The sequence below is a fragment of the Gallinula chloropus genome (genome assembly GCF_964237585.1).
Source record: "Gallinula chloropus genome assembly, chromosome: 5".
NCBI lineage: Eukaryota > Metazoa > Chordata > Aves > Gruiformes > Rallidae > Gallinula > Gallinula chloropus.
In genome coordinates, this window is record NC_140090.1 from 53,295,113 (window position 1) to 53,314,833 (window position 19,721).

Consider the following 19,721-nt stretch of genomic DNA (forward strand, 5'->3'; position numbering starts at 1 on the left):
GCAGCTGCAGTATTGCACATGCCCTGGCAGCCCTGTATAGATCTAAGCCGTTACACTATAAATATTTTTCTATCCTGGTCCTGTAGGTCAGAGGTTAAGTAGGTTCAGGCTAATCTTGATTTGTGACCCAGCTTCACGTGTATTGGCAGTGAGGTTAAGCCCTTTTCTGGCAGCATGCTGCCTTCACCAGGCTGTACTGGAGCCGACACACACTAGATGGCTCCAGGAGAACACGGTGCTGCGTGGAAATCATAACCAAAGGCTGCTACTTTGGACTAAAATAATTAAGAATCTTTTTACTCCAGATCTTCTCTTGTAGAATTATTTAGATTGAATTTATCAGCACACAATTTCCAGGGCAAGCCAGAGAACTTCTTAAAATATTCAAATACTAGCCCCAAAATTTTACAATACAGATTAACTTCAAAGATATTCTTTCCTCAGAGCAGCCCACAGACTGGCTACAGCTATTTTACCATTTTCCTTATTGGCACATGAGCCTGGAGATGGTGGTGGGGAAGTTATTTCAGAGGCAAAACTCTGCCATACTTACGTTTCTCACTCACCATGTGCAAATAGTACACCTTACACAGAGCTGTGGGCAGGTTTGGGGGCCTGATGGCTTGTGCAAGACAGCCCTCTGCACTGCCAAACTACAGCTGTGATGGCTGGTCCTGAACTGACTGACTTTGATAAATACCACTAAAATAGAGAAGATTGAGACAGACCCCCTCAAAATAAGATATAAAAAAATAAACCCAAACAAAAACCTAAATAGGCCTGGTTAACTGTATGTAAGGACTTGGGAACAGGAGTGCTTTTGGCTCCACCTTCATATTACCAACCAACCAAACATGTCTGTTAACGTCCATGCAGCTAAAGGCTAATTGCCAAGGGTGGTCCCAGGGGTGATTTTTAGCACTTTGACACAGGCAATGAACCATACATGTCTTCTTTAGGGTCGGCTCTCCAGCAGGATTTATTTCTGCGTCAAGGAAGATTACAACTAATAGGATTTGCTTCTTGGAGGCTGTTGGCATGTTTGGTGCACACCCTGCACAGTGCTTTCTTAAAGGAGAATATGGACCCTATGTGTTATATTTTTCTTCTTCTTCTGGCCTTCCACAAGATAAACCCATCTGTTTCATCTTGTGTCACAGGATGCTCTTGTTCTCAAAACAGCTTTGGAAGGTAAGAGCACTAGTTACCTTAGTTGTAGTGCCAGCAAAGCAGCTCTGAGATTCCCAATAGATATTTGCCGATGTTACATGCACCAAAACCAAGCAGCTCGCTGCACGGTATGCTACATCTAATTCTTGAATAGTACTAGCCTGAGCACAGACTGAGAATTCTTTTACTTCCCTGAGATACATAGTTGGATTACATAGCAATTTTAATGACTTAAATGTAGTCTTTGTGGAAAAACGGGTGTAAAACCAAACGGACGGATGGATGGCTCATGCATGCCCTGCATACAATTCCTTATATATGTTAAACTATTCAAGTGCTGCTAGACCTGTATAGGGAACTTGTTTGTTTGCCACGAATGTGATTTGCAACCTGGAGAATTTTCTGGTTTTCTCCTTAGGAGTTTGCTCTGCATGTCTGCATTGCTGAGGCAGATCCCTGCAAACATCCCTCAAGACATCCGGAAAATTAGAATAGAAAATTCTCACTTAACAGAATTGCCTCGTGGGTCTTTTGAGAACGTTAGTGCCTTGGAGTATCTCTGGCTCAATTTTAACAACATCACGGTGATGCACATCAAGAGCCTGGAATATCTACCGGCGCTGAAGGAGCTGCGCTTGCAAGGGAACAAATTAAGTTCAGTGCCATGGACAGCATTTCAAGACACCCCGGCTCTGAAAATCCTGGATCTGAAGCACAACCGGCTAGATGTCCTTCCAGAACATGCACTCCGCTATCTGCCCAACTTGACCTATTTAGATCTATCCTCAAATCAGCTTACCATCATATCCAGGGATGTCTTCTACAGCTGGCCCGTCTACCAGAGAAGCCAGAGGGTGGAGGGGCAGGTAGAAGCTATTTCCAATGCCGTCCTAGCCCTTCATGACAACCCCTGGATTTGTGACTGTCGCCTGCGGGGATTTGTCCAGTTTATCAAGTCAGTCGGCCCACCTATTATTCTGATGAATTCCTATTTAACTTGCTCAAGCCCAAAATTCAGGGAAGGGAAGTTTTTTCATGAAGTGGAGCTCAAAAGCTGCACGAAGCCCCTGACATCATCCCTGGACACTAACCTGACAGTCCCAGTGGGACTGAACGTCACCCTGACCTGCTTTGTGCAAGCCAGCCCTTCCCCAGCTGTCTGGTGGACCTATGCACTCAAACTTTTAAGGGCATTTAATGGTAAGCAAAGCTTTTTCTTTTCTTTTTTTAATTAAAAATTTACATTCTTCTACTAAATGTAATGTAGGTCCTCAGGCCATCTAGTCACCCCACCAGCTCCCTGCTCCTTTAGAGCATCACAGTTACTGTGGTGGCAATAATCCAAATAATCTTAATCATCTGATGTGTCTAAGCACATTTGACCTGCATGAGGAGAGCTGCTCCATGCAGGATAGAAGTCAAAGATGAAAGGAGCACAGCCTTGTTTTACACAATTATGTGTGAGGTTTTAGTAGTAACTCTTTCTTCATGGCATGTGATGTAAGAACTATTAATAATACCTCAGTCATATGTATATAGTAAATACATAGTTATCTAGCCATGCATACACATTTACACTACCTTATATACTTCATATATGTGTATGCACACACTCCATATATTTGTGTGTGCTTGTAGTAGCACACAGAGACACACACACATATATTTGTATACCTTTCCCATGTTTTGTCACGAACACACCAGCCCACACAAACCTCAGGCCTCGTTGCCTGTTTCCATTCATGTTATATAACCAAAACAGAGGTGGTTGTTGTCCATAAGCCTCCATAATTTATCTTCTTTATTGAGGACCTCATAATACAAGGTCTTTGCCTTTTCCTCTTCCTCCTCACAGTGCAGCTCTCATGTGCCTTCCTTCACATTTATTTTTACTAAGAGCCTTCACTAGGACAAGTTGCTATTTTCATCAGGTAAGCTAATAATGCAAACGAGCACCACACAGGTTATGTGTGGTCCTAAGCAGCCAGCTAGCTAAATAAGATGGCATTAGCCCTTAATCCTACCCTGATGTTTGTTGTAATCATAGCAGCACTTGTGTCTCTTTACACAAGCATATGCTGAATTAATCGTATAGACGGCTCCTGACCACAGCCACAGGCTCCTGTTTGGGTAGATGACAGGGTATTCTCACTTCCAGCACTGCATCTCACTTCCAGCCAGACACTTCCTGGCTCCCAATGCCTCATTTTGGCCAGAACCTCTTGAGACCAACAATTTTCCACACTCAAGCCTGACAGAAGGCAGAGAGCATGTGCCTAGAATGCAGCTGTGCCTCCCACCCCTCAGTTACTCGCCCTGACTTCCCTGATCTGAGCATGCTGATGGCAGATCACACATGGGTGGCTTGGGCCGCTCACGCTGTGATGGCACAGATACAGTCATAGACTCATAGACTGGCATGGGTTGGAAGGGACCCCCTAGGATCATAAAGTTCCAACCCCCCTGCCACAGGCAGGGCCACCAACCTCCAGGCCTGGAGCTACACAAGGCTGCCCAGGGCCCCATCCAACCTGGCCTTGAACACCTCCAGGGATGGGGCATCCAGAACCTCTCTGGGCAGCCCATTCCAGCACCTCACCATTCTCTGTAAAAAGCTTCCCCCTAATATCTGATCTAACCCTTCCCTCCTCTAGCTTTAGTCCATTCCCCTTTGTCCTGCCATTGCCCTTTTCAAAAGCTGATTCCCCTCCTGTTTATAAGCTCCCTTCAGGGATTGGAAGGCTGCAATGAGGTCCCCCCCACAGCCTTCTCTTCTTTAGGCTGGACAAGACCAGCTCTCTCAGCCTCCCTTCACAGGGGAAGTGCTCCAGCTCTCTAATCATCTTTGTGGCCATCCTCTGAACCCACTCCAACAGTTCTACATCTTTCTTGTATTAGGGGCCCCAGATTTGGACACAGGACTCCAGCCCTCATGAGGGCAGTCCCTGTCTCCCATGCGTGGGTGTCCAGTGTGTTTATTGCCTTTGAGCCTGGAGAGCTTTGCTCATGAGCTCTGTGGGGTTTATGTGCCTCTATTCCTCTTTTCTGGGGCCAGGCAGGGTCTGCCTGGCCCCCATCCCACACTGTAGTGGTCTTGTGGCTGCCCCAAGGACATGGTGGCTCCTTGCCTCCATGGACAGGAGGGGCCCCCACCTGCTGACACAATTCTCCTCTGCCCACAGTGTCCACTGAGCCCATCAGTGAGGAGACTGTCCGCTCAGAGCTGCTGATCCCAGCGGCACGGCCAGTGGATGCTGGCAACTACACCTGCATGGCTGCCAACTTCTTGGGCAACTCCTCGGTGACCATCACCCTCCACGTGGGGGCTCCGTGGGTGTCCACCACCCCTGCAGACTGGGCACTCGTTGCTCCTGCTGAGCCGGGTGCCCATGTAGAAGTGCGCATCACCAAGCAGACAGTCTATGGCATCACCTTGGAGTGGTTTGCAGCAGCAGCGGCAGAGCCAGGGGAGACCTGGTACACCCTTCTGGTGGGCCGCTACGATGCCGCGCAGAAGGATGCCATCTACATCGGCCCTGGTGTCAACACCTACTCTGTGACCGACCTGCTGCCAGCTACCAAGTATGAAGTCTGTGTGGCCGTGCGCAACCAGGCACCCCGCAAGGGCCAGTGTGTTGTCTTCGTCACAGGCAGTGATGTCAGCCAGCTGGAGCAGCGCGAGAAGCTCATCCACATCATTGTCATTGTCTGCGCCATGGTACTGGCAGTGCCTGCTGGCATGTACGCCTGCACCGCCGAGGCTCGCCCCGGCTGCCTGGCCCGCTGCCCTGGCGCCTGCCCTCGCCGCCGCCGTGGGGGCCAGGCACAGACCGCGGGCAGCAAGGAGAGCACGCTGGACAGCCTGCCTGGTGGCAGCGAGGATGGCCTCTGCCGCCCCGAGGGTGGCCGTGGTGCCCGGCGGCCCCCAGCCCGCGAGGAGCCTGGCAAGACCCGGCCGCCCCACAGGAACAGCGCAGACCTCTACTAGCCCAATGCCTGCCTGCCCCGTGAACGTGGCCACAGCGGCACTTTTGCAGATGGCCTTGTGGCACAGAGTGTGCTTGATTTCTTGAAGAACCATGCAAGGAAGGCTCTGTGCTTCAAGGATTCGGGGCACAGCAGTGTGCATGTCCAGGCTTGGGGAGCTCTGGGACTCAGGGTGCCCAGTGTGTGCAACTGTGGGGGTTGTGACTGTGCCCCCACGGCCTCAGACTGCTCTCACAGCACTGTCCCGAGCAACGCATGCAGACACACACACACACACACACAAGCAAGCATTAACAAAACCCCCTAACAACCAAACCCAAAACCTACAGCAACATATGTAGCAAAAGGGCAAAGGCCTCCCCTTGCTCACCTGCACAGCCCTCTGTCTGTCTCTGGTCTTCCAGGGGAGGTGGGTGGGAAGACTTGGTCCCAGCTCTGCCCTGTGCAGGGTGTCAGCTTCCCCTGGGTGCTGCCTCATGCAGCCCGGGCAGGGCTGTGGTCATAACCAGCAACAGTGTGTGTGAAAGTGGCTTAAGGTGATGGCTTTATTTCATTTCGAAAAACCCTTTTTATTATTATTATTATTATTTATTGCTCAGAGATGCTGGTTTGGGGAGGAGTGGGGTTGGTTTGGGTTTTTTTGCTTTTCGCATTAAGTTTTACACAGCCCTAAGATGTCCGCATCCCTGGTGATGAGCATGGGAACTCACTGGACACCAGCGCACTGTACCTGCAGCACAGGGTTTTGGGTTTTCTTGAGATGGGTATTTTTTGGGTACTGGGGGAGGGCCTTTTACTGATACCCAAACATATCCTGGAGGACCGGTTTAGTTTCATACTAGTGCGCACACACACACACACACAGACCAGCCCACCCACCCCCCCTAATGCCCATTGCTACACAAGTGTTAATACAGTCTTTTTTTACAGAACAAGCACGGGTGAAAACGGAACAGTTTGCATTTTACAGGCAAACACTCACCTGCTGTTTCCCCTGCTATCCTGGCCACCGCCTGTCTCCCTCAACCGGGACATCAGCACAAGTGGCTGGGAGACAGACATGGTACTGAAGCTGGGGTTTGGGAGCCAAAGGTGCAAGCCAGGCTCCTTCCCCACATGCAGATGGGCCCCCAGCCTATCCTGCTGCTTTGAAAGCAAAGCTTGCCTCCTTTCTAGAGGCACCCGTCTCCCCAAAATGTGCAGGTAAGGGCAAACGGCTCCTGCTCGCAGAGCAGCTCACGCTGCATTTCTTGGAGGTCTGAGGACAGGTGACTTTCTTCTATTTTGGCCTCTTGCTTTCCAGCACAACCAAAGCACATGGCTGATGGACCCGCAGCCCTTGTCATATGTGGTGTTACAGACTGACTCAGAAAGAAAATAACCTAGAGTAGAAACCTCAGCTGTAAGCAGAGATAAAGCCTAATGTGAACTTCACTACGCGGCACTTCTTTGGCTTTCTAGTTGTAGTTTGTTTTTTGCTGTGTGTAATCCATGCCCTCAGCCCCCACATTTCCTCCCCCAGCACCTCCTTACTGCACAGCTTTTGAAGAGACCTGTTTTGTCAATGCTGACTCTCAGTGTTCTACTTCATGAGACTTCCTAGTCTTGTCAGGCTCTTAGTGTCAAAGAATAAACTGGATGGATTTTCAGAATACGCAGAGGTCCTCTGCTTCCTTTCTATTCTTCTGCAGTTACAAGTTGCAAAGAAATGTGAATGCCCAGGGGCTCCTGGGTTTGGCTGCAGGGACAGGGGAGGCTGAGCAGTTGCAGCACATGTGACGGGGGGTCTGCAGCAGTGAGGAAGGGGCAGAAGCAGCTGGCTGAGCAGGGAGACAACTGTGTCCTGGAGACCACTGTGTGACTCCCTGAGGAGTCAGTGTATACAGGGTCAAGTATGAACTGGTGCTGGTTGAGGACCAGCACAGGGCTGTGTATGAAGGCAAGTGAAAAACAAACCAGTGCCTGTAACGACTAGCCTTCTCCCACCTCAGCCAACATAGAGGAACCACCGCAAACTGCAGAGACTGTAGAAAGAATTGTTGAATCACAGCAAGGTAACAGTGAGGGAAAGACAACACATCCCATCACAATGTGTACAAAGTTCATAGTAAATTGCATAACCAGCAACCTCTGGCCTCAAACTCAACCTGCCGCCCCAGGAGCAGTCTTCTTACCCTCAGGGCTGTGTTGCAGTGGGCTGCAGAGCATAATCAGAGCGCAGCCAGGGGCTTGTCCCCTACTCCTCATGGCATCCCACTTCTCGCCTTTTCTCCTTCCAGGTTGGTGGTGTCCAAAACCCACACAGCCCCCCTCCTGACTCACGGCCTGAGAAAGGGCCATTTAGCCACCCTGGAAAGCTGTCTGGCTGCCTGTGCCCGAGCGGTCACCTCACAGCAATGACAAGTGTCATTGCCAGCAGAAGCACACCATGCACCGAAGCACCTTTAGCAGGTTTTTTAATTTATTTAAAAAAGAAAACAACCCTGAATTTGAAATACAGAGTAACTGGAAAACAGTCTCACAACATAGTAATAAAACATCTTTATTCCTTCTTAAATATAATCTCTAAAACTGTAAGCCTATAATTCCTGTCAAATCTCACTTAATTGAATGGTCTTTATAGGCTTTCTTCATCGGAGAATGAACATTGAATACTGGCTTCAATACAACATTGGTAAAACAGTGGTAAATAAATCAGGAACTTTTGGTACCCCAGGAAATACTGCAGAACCTGGTGGAGACACAACCAGCAGAAGGCCTATGCTCATGCAGGGCACCAGGCGTGGAGCCAGGGCCTGAACATCCCCTCCCTTCATACCAGCTCGCAGCAAGAGGACAAGAACAAGGTGACTGCATGCAACATGAGGGCCTGGGCCTCAGACCACACAGCCCCAGAAGGAGGGATAAGTGAGAAAACAACGGAGGGAACAAGAAAGGCGGCAGGAAAGGCCCTGAGAGCAGCGCTGCTGCCATGGCCCCCACCTGGGACCCTGCTGCACCCCTCAGCTACAGCTTCCGTCTCAGCCTGTGAGGGACATGAGCCATGATCACCCTCTGGGTTCTAGGCAGCTTGAATTGAGGTTAAAACCCACAAGATTTTTCCCATAACCGGGTAACTTCTCATTCAACCAGGTGTCTCCCAAGCTGATGAAGTCCTGCTGCAAACAGAGGGAGTTAGACCAGCTAACTGGGTGAGGGACGAGGAGCCCCTGAGGGGCAGGTCTGCTGGCCAGCTGAAATGACGGCTGGAGGTGTCTCATCAGCCTCTTGAATGAACCAGTGGGGTCTGGACCCCCACCTGCATGTTCATGGTGCAGATCCATGACAGCACAGCTGCCATGCGGGGCCAGGGCTCAGGGTGCTGCTCCCCCAGCCAGCCTGGCACACAGTGCCTTCCCTCTAAGGGATGGTAAACAGTCAGGCCCAGCTGAAAAACATCTCAAAAATGAACATGGGGGAGAAACTGTGGGGTAGATGCAGTAAAAAATGTGCTCTGCCTTCAGTACCTTTTTACTGTCACATAACAGGAAAAAAGTGTCAGCTGCCCACTTTCCCCCTATGAACTGTTACATAATTCACACAAAAATACTGATAGAACAAACCAGAATATCTTATGGAAACCTCCTTTTGCACTCACCAGTCCCTGGAGCAAGACAGGAGAGGTGATGAAATACATTCCCCAACACCTCCTGCCAGCAAAACCAAATGATCTTTCCAGACACCTCCCTGACCAACATATGTAACTTCCCAGCACTTGTCTGTATTTTTCACTTACCGCTTTTCTCTGTGTTTTACCTCACCTTCCCTGCTGCTTTAATCATGTCCTTCTCCTGCTGGCCTCCCCCTCATTCAGGGACACAGTGGCAGGAGGCAGTACAGAGCGAGTGCTGCTATTGAACTTCTGCACTTGATCTTGCCCCAGCTGGTCTAGGAAAGGTTGAAGTGGCCCTCCCACCCCCTGATTAGCGAGCAGGCCCAGGGCAGCAGCGCAGCGCAGCATCATGTCAGTGGCAAAGCCCAGCAGAAGCTGCAGGAAAATGAAGAACTTCCCCAAGCCTGCCCGCTTACCTTTTGGGAATGAAGGTAGTCAGGCCATGAGCACGCTACTCCGCCAGCTGCTGCAAAGCGCCTTGCGCCCCAAGGACAGCATGTACCAGCTGCTGTAGGTACCTCATACAGTGCCCAGTATCACTGCTGTAGGAGACCTTCGACTGCATGCCGGCTCAGTGCTGGTGCCACAGCCAGGCCAACAACTTCAAAAGTGGGTCTGGGATTTGAAGCGATGGATTTTCAGACGCCTCAAACCCTCCTGCCAGACCAGATCAGAAGTGGCATCCACCAGCGCCTTGGCTGCAGAGCACCCTGTTTGAAAACCAGGACTCTGGGTAGGGACCTCTAAAATGGGGGAAACTTGAACCCCTGTCACTTGGGGAGACTGTGACCCACACGAGGGTACTCAGCACCCTGGTCAGACAGCTGCACAAGGGACCAGCACTGGGACATGAGCCAAAGGAACTGCAGTCACAAGTGGACATGGACTGCAGCATTTGCAATGGGTGGGGTGACTCTGTAGTGCGTAATACTTGTAGGAGGTGAGGGGTGGCTATCACAGCGAGAAGCTGCTCTCTGTTCACAGGGTGCTGACAGACACAGGGGAAACCACAGCACGTAAATATATCCATGCACAGCCACAATCCACAGCCTCTGCGGGCTGCCAAGAGCACCTAGATGTGGGGCTCACCGATTGCTGCGTTCCTCTTCTCAAACTTCATTTTCAGCTCCGACACGAGGGCGTTATGGGCGCTGCCATGACCTCTCTTCTTCAGCTGCTTGTTTATAAACTTGGGAGTGAGGGAGCCAGACACGGTTGGCACCCGGCATCCCGGGGCGTCCCCCTTAGGACCCAGGGTGGGGGGCGGCGGGGGCAAGGGGGCAGTCGGTGGCACAGGGACAACCTGTATGTTGTTGTTGCTGTTCTCATTCTGCAGGCTCTTGGCATCGTCCTCAACCACAAACTTCTCTGCAGCGTTGCTGGGCCTCTTGAACTTCAGCCACTCCATCCTGACCGTGCGAGACTGCGGGGTCTGTCTCTTTTTTATGATCCTTCTTACCGGCATGATTTTGTTGGATCGCTTATTGCGCCAGAACATGGCAGTGGAGATCATGATAGTTATCAGCACCATTATGCCCATGACACCAGCTAGCACTCCTAAGGCTTTCATGGGGTTATCTTTAGTTTGCATCAAAAAGGCGGCCATAGGCCCTTTGTGAAGAGTCTGTAAAAGAGTACAAAGAAAACACATGACTTACTCTGCGGGACAGACAGTGACCCAGAAATTTCATTTGTCCGAAATATGTAGCGAGTGGGGCTGACTAGTGGAAGCTGTCTCTAAAAAAACAAGAGTCAAAGAGCCAATCCAGGTTTGGAGAATTTAGATGGAGCAGGAGACTGGGCAAGCATCACAGGATTGCGAGATGGATGCCTGCCAAGCACAAAAGCTGACAGGATTATTACTGCTGAGTTAGGACGGATTCCTGAGTGTCACCATCGTGTTTAACTTGCAAGAACTGAGCAAGAAATAATTTGCTCTGGGATCTGCAGCTGTATTGTTGTACTACATTTCAGAGTTAATTTCCTAGGAATAATAGTGTTGAACCCAAACAGAAATTTATGAGTAGAAAATTATCTTCCAAAGACAGTTGCAGGTGATACGGTGATGCAATTTGTAGGACTATTACAGAGCACGGCATTAAAAAAAGATCCCTTCACTTGAAAGAAAACTTCACTTTCTAAAATTACAGTGTACAAATGAGCAGTTAGCAGGTACGTGCTGCATTCTGTTTTCAAGTACTCTTTTACAGACATGACAAAACTCTTTGAGGTAGGGGACATGAGTAGTGCTAAAGAGCTTTGTTTTTAGAAAAAGAAGAAATAAGCACTAACATCAGCTACATATGGCATATTAAGGACAAATGAATGGCCAGTTCCCTTCGCAGCTTAGCACACTGTGCGTCTCCGAGGTCCCCGTATAATTTTGCGGATTTTGCCCTGTGGGTGCAGCCTGGATCTTTTCACACTTTTCCAGTACATGATGGTGGAGATCACCATTGTTACAGAAATGGTGGAAAGGACGCCACTCATGCAAATTCCAAATATTGTCCACGGACGCTTCTTGAGGCCTAAAATATAGGATTTTACCCTGGACTTGATCTGGAAATATCAAAAATAAGAGAAACGGTCAACCCTCACTTAGTTGTATTTCAAAGAGGCCAGTATCTATCATAAATACAACTAGGGAGCTAAGGTACAATGTGGACAGGACAGAGCATGTAAATAAAGGGAGCCAGGTCTTGAGCTAGGCACAGGAGAGGAGCCAGTTGCAATGACACTGAACCGAACCCAGCACACTAGAAGAAATTAGGAAGCCTGTATAATAAACACCTGGTTGACCAGGGAATAAGGTGCAGCAGCGTGGCACTGGATCATCCTTACTCATGGCACGGTAGTCCAGCCTTGGACTACAGTTCCAAGGGAAGTTTATAATGAATACAAGCTCCCGCAAGGCTATCTGGGCAGATAGTAGTGCTGTGCAGGGAGGGGGCAGCCCACCATGCCCCACTCCTCCAGCCTCAACTCCAGGAGGGAATCATCATCACACTTGGCATGTCTAGTAACAGGTTACCTCCACTTTAATCAGCTCCCAGCTTTTAGCCAACGGGGAGAAAAGGACACCTCCAGGGCAGCAGCCACCACATGCTAAAACAAGTATCAAAGACAGTGAGTATAAGGAGAGCCTGGTGACATGCTTGGACTTGCACCCCTGACTTTTAGACATTACAGTGAGATCAGATGGATTTCCCTGTGTGACTCTAAACTGGGATGCTCATCTCATTACCCTCCTGAATCTGTGGAGGGTGATAACTAAAAGTATCCCCAAAGGACACTTCAGAGCACCTCTTGTCATGTGTTACACAGAAACACTATTTCTAAATCATGTTCCTAAACTTAGGGAATACAAATTCATTGATACACACCCCATTGGCTTCACTTCTGTATTTTCACAACCTACCTCAAACACACTATCCAAGACCACTCTTCCTGAACCCTGAGTGTTTCCCATTGCCAAAGAGAAATGGGCAAAGAAACACTGATGAAACTCATGGACCACTTTACCTTAGAGGAAGCAACTAATTTTCATTATTCTGCTGTGCAACGAGATTTTACATTATTTAATTAGGAATGGACCTAAGCTAGAAACCAAGAACTTGAGCAGCCCACCATTTTTGTGGAGCTTGGACTCACATCAGCTTTGCTGTTCTGCATTACATGGATTTTGTGCACTTAAATCCCATCAGATGACAGAATTTCTACCCTGGCTTACTTAACTTCATATGAAAGTCTGATGAATTAAGTGTCAGATAAACCCTGCTAAGTAGTACATGACCTGAAATGAGTGCACTTATTATGAGTGTTGTCAAGATCTATTTTCTAGCAAGGCACTGATGGCTAAGTAGTATAGGGCCAACACAAGGAGGAAGATGACATACACTTAAGAAGATCCTAGATCTCAGTAACAATTATTTGACTAGCTGTTTGAAAACCTTGAAGAAATGGGATTAGGCAGAAGTAGGTGTCTGTGTTGCCAGCACGCAACAGTTGCAGGGGTAAGAACTGATGGAAATTGTGTGGGGAGTTTAAGAATTCAGCTTTGTTCATCTCCCCAGTGCCTCACCAAGCATGGCATCGATACACATCATTGCATCAATTACCAACAGCACCTCAGCACTGGGTCAGCTAATTGTGCCACTTCGTAATTTATTCAGCTGGGTTTTTTCCTAAAAGCCCTGCTGCAATTTGGAGAGTACCCATTTTTCTCGTACACATAAGCCAAAGGCAGGTACACAATGACATGAGAGCTGGTATGGGAAACACTGTCATATCTCCGTGGGCTCAAATCTGGAAGAAATGGTCTCTTTTGTAACAGCCATCAAAGGAGCTAAAATACCACTGCTCACAAAAGATAGTGCTCCTTTTTTCTGCTGTGACTTCACAGTTCTAATGAGCACTGGCCCAAGGAAGAGCTGGGGCAATTAGGGGGTTACAGAACCGTGGCAGAAGTTTGGAACTAGCTGAGCTGTTCCTATGAGCTTTCAGAATGAAGTTAAATCCTGGGACAAGAATTTAAAGAGATTCAATCAATTGTTTGGATTAAAAGATGTTATCACCTATTTTTTATTTAATGGGCACATATGGTCCCTTGCAGAAATCTTGTGACTGTCCCCTGCAGTGTGTGTCCCGAAGGGTGCTGAAGCACCCAGCAGCCACCAGGACTCTCCAGCTTTTGAGAAGCTCTAACACTGACACGTGTCTTTGAAGCCAGTTCCATAGGACTTAGCACTGCAGACGCAGATTTAAGCACAGATGGGTGCCTTCCAGCTGCGCACCTGAAGGGCAGGTTGTGGAAAACACCCACTGCAGCATATGGGGCTTGCTCTCGCCATCCTTCCTCCGTGGGGGCTTTGTCCTCAGAACCCTGAGTTCACCAACGAGGATGCCCATGTCTCTCTCTGCTACTGAAATGGTGACTGATTTTCTTTGTTCCTTTTCCTCCCAACACAACAGTTCTCAGTGTGCAGACACCCATACCTCGTGGCAGCTTCCCAAGAGCGTTTCATAACACATGGGTTGCGGTGAATAGAACAAGTGAGTGATGCATCCAGAAGTTGGACCCAACAGGAACATGTGGTTGAGCTGTTCATCCACGAGACTGGCTAAGGCTCACCAGCTATATTTAGAAGACTAAGTAAGTGGGCAAAGCTGTTAAGAGCCCAGGCTATCACAGATTATAGACAACTCGAGCTGTGTTGACTTGAGCAAGCGGGGATGTACAGCGAACCGGCTGGTTCTGAAGAGCCCACTTCCACGTATTTGGCATTTCTGGGGTTTTGCTTTGGATTGTTCTGGCCTGATTGCAGGGACGGACAGGCTGTTAGTGCCAAATTGCACTATGCACACTGCCCAAACACATCTCATCTGAAAGTCCACTCTGTGTACTTGGAGCTGTCTCAGACATGAGCCATGCCACAGTATGTGGGGATGATCAGGAGGTTTGCTTCAGAAGTAACAGCTGATGGGAGGCAGAACACAGGCTGCCCCTCCAGTGCTTATCTCAAAGCAGTGCTGTCACCATATACGAAGGCTGCATTTATATCACTTTGCAATACAAACACCAGCATGGGGCAAGACTTCTCACATCAAGCCAACCTCCTCTGAACAATTTTTTTCAAGGTCCACATAACTGTCAGAAGAAGAGGCTACCTGCTCTGCAAACATGGCAATGTATGTTTAGTGCCATAAGCAACCACACTTCCTATGGTTGCAGAGTTCATGTGAGGAAGGAGAAGATATCCACCTTAATTCACAGAAGGTATTTATTGAACCCTTCAATTAGGGGAATCTAAAACTGAGACTCAGCAGCTTTATTTAGAAGTCTAAATGAGTGCCCAAAGCTATTAAGAACCACAGATTATGCTGTCTAAATGTGGACTTAAGCCTTGGTCCATGAAGAGGTGTAAATGAACACCCCCATATATTTGCAGAACCTCAGTGGAGTCATGAAAAGGTAAAGGGATGCCCCCACCAGGCCAAGCTTCAAGATCAGGAGTGGAAATCCATTTTCCATTAAAATCTCGGGCAGCAGGAATAAAATTTTGAGGGTGCAAAAAGAGTGACTTTTTCAGTGTAAGTGTCTTATTCTGTTGCGAAAGGACAGGAGATGAACTCAATACCAGCTTCCATTCACCAGACTCAGTTAAATTAAAGGGCCTCTGGAATTTTTTAGCACTGTATTATTCCATGAGAAAAAAGTCCTTTTGATGTGCAATACTGCTGAACTTAGCCACAAAGCATCTGTCTCGAAGGGTAGAGCCTTGCGCTAATTGCAATGGTAAATGTTAATCAGGAAATATGCCTATTTAATTACTTGGTGTGATTAACACTGCAGGAAACCTCTAGAGGATGTATTCAAAAATATCATCCTTACCCAAAAATCAGCAATACATAAATGCCCACTGAACAGCTATCTAAAAGAGACTTTGTATAGCTGGAGCACAGAGGGATGAAATGTACGTTTGTACCAGCCTCTGAGTGTCCCTATACCAAGAGACTGTTCTCTTCACAGCATGGTGGCAGGGACTGTGCTACCTCAGGGACATGGAGTGACCAAGGGCTTTCTACACTGGCACTCGCGAGCTGAAATCTGAGAGTGGTTTTTGCACGGAGATGCGACGCTCTCAGATAAAAACCCTACAGCTGAAATCAATGCCAGCAATGGAAGGAGTAATGGAGAGATGTACAAAAGCTTATGGAGGATGTGACATCAGATTAGTAGTGCAGATCCTGCTGAAGAGACCTACCCAAGTGAAGAAAGAAGATGCTACTGATGCCTCTGGCTCTCTGTTGGGACTTGGCATCAAGAAGAGCGTGGGAAGAAGGGAAAAACTGTGTCTGTGCCTTCGCAGCCCTCTCTGCTTCCCCTTTAGACTTTATTGGGAGGGGTGCTCCCTCACTTCCTGCCAAATCTGTACTGCTGGATGGGGACAAAAGGAAGCAGAGAGGGGACTTTTTAATGAGATGTGTTCTTTCATCAGGTGCTGATGTTGCTTCAAGCACTAGAAGGAAATCCAGGAAACTGTCCCAGAGCATCAGCTGCTTTTGTTTTCCTTCCAGATGTCCTTCATGACCTGCTTCAGGGACACATCATCTGCACCAGCAGAGAAGGTGTGGGGCACCCTCCCTCTCCTCAACACCCCTTAGCCCTGCATGCTAACAGAGATGTTACCAGCCCACCTGGGGCGGGGGAGGGAAAACTGGAGGTTAAATGTTTGAGGCTGACAGTGGGGACACTGCCTGAGGCAACCTGGTGCCATGCTCCTCAAATGAGAGCTCTGTGAGAAGCCTGAAAGCAATTGGCTGTGGCTAGCAAGTCTTATTTTGTTGTATAAACCCCATCAAAACTTAGAGTTTCTGTAGGAAATCAAAGTGTTAAGCAGTTATTTCCTCTATATCAGTAAGAATGGCTAAATCGCTGGACTTACCGCAGACACCCAGCATGCAGAGTCCCCCAGCTCAGAGCCTTCAAGCCCTGCCCACGCTGAGCCCCAGCGCCACTGCACAGCAGCTTTTGTGACCCTGTGGCGGGGCTGGCCAGCCCCAACAGGCAGCCCCACGCCAGGCACCCCACTGCCAGGGCAGCCCCAAGACCTTGGCAGACCTGGTAGGGCAGGTGCTGACAACAGAGACTGGCGGTTACTCTTGTGCTGCTGGCGGCCAACTTTACCTTGCTGATGGGCACAAGCGTTCTCTGCAGACACCTTTTAAGTTCCAGCAGGCTCTGAACTGTGTACAAGATGTATCACAGCAACACACCTGATAAGGAGTGTCAGTGGAATAAGAGGAGATGGAGAAAACAGAGAAAGGCTGGGAGCAGTGGTGCGTTTTGTCCAACGGAGAGAAGGCCAGCTGCTGTCTGTAGGAAGAGATTTGCATCTCTGCCCAGTATGTGTGTGATCCAGAGACTATCGGGCTAATGATGTGTTTCTCTTCTACTTTAAAGCCCATTTCCTCCCTGCTGGTACCTACTTAAAGGCATGGCAAGAACATTGCAATAAATAAGAATCACACAAGCATGTGCGGCTCACCATAAATTGCTGCTTGCTTTTTGGTTGACGTAAAAGTTGGACTAATAAGACACTCTCAACCTATGAGTGCTATCTTTTAGAGTCTTCTTGTTTCATCTGCTAATAATACTGAAATTATTAAACTCATATCCAAAATTCTATCTACTGTAAAGAATTTCTATAAAGTTTTCTCACAAGTCGCTTATACTGACTTGCAAAACTGGTCTGATATATTTCACTCTGGCCCCAAGCCAGTGACCTTCCACTCACTTTGTGTAGGGGAAGAAGATTGTTTTCTTCTCCCAAATGAAAACAAACAGAAATTCAGCAGTCAAGGTTTACCTTTACTCTACAGACCTTAATTTGCATCTATCTCTAAGAATGAGATTCAAGAAACTCCTCTCCCAACCGTGTTAATGCTCCTACCTTGGTGCATTTGTGATTTCTCAGCTAAAACTGTCTTTAACGTTTGTGGCTGTAGCCTCACCACAAGGCTGTAGAAGCACTCTACAAAACCGAGCTAGCAAGAAAGGAAAAGCAATGGCTGGCAACCTTTTGGCTGAAGCATTTTAAATTTTTTAAACTCTTGAAGCAATTTTAAAGTAGACTGAGAAATGAAGCAAGCAGTGACTACTCTTTGGTGCCTCTCAAGGATCACCTCACATAAGGATTTTTCTAACCCGTTTGCTTACCTCCTCTGTGATATCAATCTTCAGAACGGCCGTGGTACTGAAGGATGGGGAGCCTCGGTCTTTGGCCTGCACCACCAGTGACCATATGCAGTCTTTGTTCTTTGTGATGTTGTGTATGATGTCCAGGGAACGGATATAGGATTTCAGCTTGATTTCCCCAGTGCTTTGGTCTATGTCAAACACATTGGCCGGATCTGCTTGCATTATGGAATAATCCACGATGTTGTTGGGTTCTTCTGCATCTTGGTCTATAGCCTGGTAAGGGAAGTGTAAAGAACAAAGGTGTTATTGTTTATATCTTTGCTTCAAGACAAAACTCAGGAAGTTCTGAGCATTCACTTCTGATAATGCTGTGAGATGACTGGGCTGGTCTTAGAAATAATTCCCCCCTTTTCTGGTATCAGCTGTGCTACATTTCCTAGTGAAAAATAGTCAGACAAGAGTTCTTCCTGTATAAACGATTTCTATTTGAGATTAAATAAAATCAGAGGAAAAACTGAGCCATAACCTATCTGTAGAATGCAAATGCTCAACTGCTGGGGAGTTTCTCACACAATGTGGGGGCCATGTATGAATAGACAACAACAAGATAAGCTCCACACTGAGCTATCACTGCCTGCACTGTTGTGCTGTGGCATTTGTTCTGCTAACATTAGGTGTTGTGTAATCAGGCTTCACTACACGCATTCAAGTACATGTGAGATAGGATGTGCTGCTCCTTTGCCTGGGCATTGTCACTGCTTTTTTTTTTTTGCTTTTTTGCCTCCCTTTCCACCCTGGATCAATGAAAACAATTCTGCAGGGAAGGGAAAGGAGTTGTGTGGTTGAGCACAGAGGCATGGCAGGAAGGTTAAGGATTCAAAGCCCTGTGCTTTCATGCCCTCATTTTATGATCACTGAATAATCCAGGATCCTTCATCAACTGATGGTTCAAATACTGTCACAGAACTTTATCTTTTGCCTATAGAGTTTATTTCCCCTTCTCAGCAGTCTGCAAGTACTGTCATTCCATGCTTTAATCCATTTGTTTCATACAAATGGATGTGCAAAATAAAGCCCTGGGAAAAGCCAGCTATCAGGCTGATAGCTGATGATCCCTGAGCAATAAAGGGCAGAGCCAGGGCTCTTCCAAAGCACTCTGCTTTGTGCCATACTGTCTCGTCTCTCACCTCTATCTTCACCGGTGACCCGATGATCATCGTCTTTTCCTGGATGTTTTCATTGAACTCTGGAGAGTGGTCATTGACATCCAGCACAGTGATAAACACTTCAGCCAAGCTGTACTTCCCATCTGCGTCCTCTGCCTTCACATAGAAATTATACTTGGAGTTCACTTCAGCATCTAACACAGCCCAGGGCTGGGTGTAAATTATACCGGTTGAGGGGTGGATTAGGAACCTAGAAAAGAAGCATGGAAAGACCTGGGTGTTTTGGTCACTTTGTGTGTGTCTACAGTCTGCAGCAAAGGTGGGCTCTAAATTTGGAAATGCTGTGCTTGAAGACTGACACTCTCACCTAACTCCTGTCTGGCTGACGTTTCCAAATCGTTCACTCTACCTATTTTTGGCTAGTTCCTTTAGACTTGAAAACCAGGGCAGTACCAGTGTCTGGTGTTTTTCGATCTGTCATATGCTAGCCATTTCAGATGCATTTTGTCCTCAGTAAATGCTCAGAGTGATTTCCTTGCATTAAAACATTAAAGAACTAACTACTTTTTTCAGTTTGTAAGTGCAAGGTATTAGATCATGCCTTGCATAAATTAAGATTGATTGATATCACCTCAATAGCAAAGGGAAGCATGCTGCATATCATATTTAAGGTCTTCACTTCTCAGAATGGGTAAGAAAAATGGCTGCTCTCAAAACCATCAAAGTGCAGGGCAAATTATCTCCTCCAAAAATAATCACTTTTCCATAGACTAGCACTGGGATGGAGTGGGTGTTCAGATTTATCTGTAGCAAGTTCAATTCTACACATTTGTAATTACTGAGACACTGTCAAAAGTGTCAGCCAAAAGCTTGGATTTATAGAGAAGATACCAACAGCCAGCATAGGCTCTGAGCAGTGGGATTTTTAACAGATGAAAGGGTTTATATACCCTTTAATTAATGTACAGGATAACAAAATATTTTCTGTATTCCAACTGTGAGCGTAATTGAGAGTGATTATAAAAGGGGCACTTAATAATCCAGA

The 19,721-nt window shown here is 47.6% G+C and overlaps 2 protein-coding genes across 2 annotated transcripts in view; one reads left to right on the top strand and one right to left on the bottom strand.

Moving 5' to 3' along the window:
* Positions 1-1,081: 1,081 nt before the first annotated feature.
* LRIT2 (leucine rich repeat, Ig-like and transmembrane domains 2) lies at positions 1,082-5,158 on the top strand (the record flags this gene model as incomplete). Its single annotated transcript, XM_084264348.1, has 3 exons — positions 1,082-1,191; positions 1,589-2,370; positions 4,353-5,158. 3 exons carry the CDS (start codon positions 1,082-1,084, stop codon positions 5,156-5,158), a joined length of 1,698 nt encoding a protein of 565 aa, XP_084120474.1.
* A 4,723-nt stretch (positions 5,159-9,881) lies between these two features.
* The window catches only part of CDHR1 (cadherin related family member 1), a gene marked incomplete at both ends in the record, with an annotated part of 43,887 nt that continues 34,047 nt past the window's right edge, over positions 9,882-19,721 (bottom strand). The window contains 3 exons of the mRNA XM_084264399.1: positions 9,882-10,433; positions 17,529-17,783; positions 18,698-18,926. Of these exons, the coding sequence (XP_084120525.1) occupies positions 9,882-10,433; positions 17,529-17,783; positions 18,698-18,926 (1,036 nt within the window). The remainder of the gene's footprint in view (positions 10,434-17,528; positions 17,784-18,697; positions 18,927-19,721) is intronic.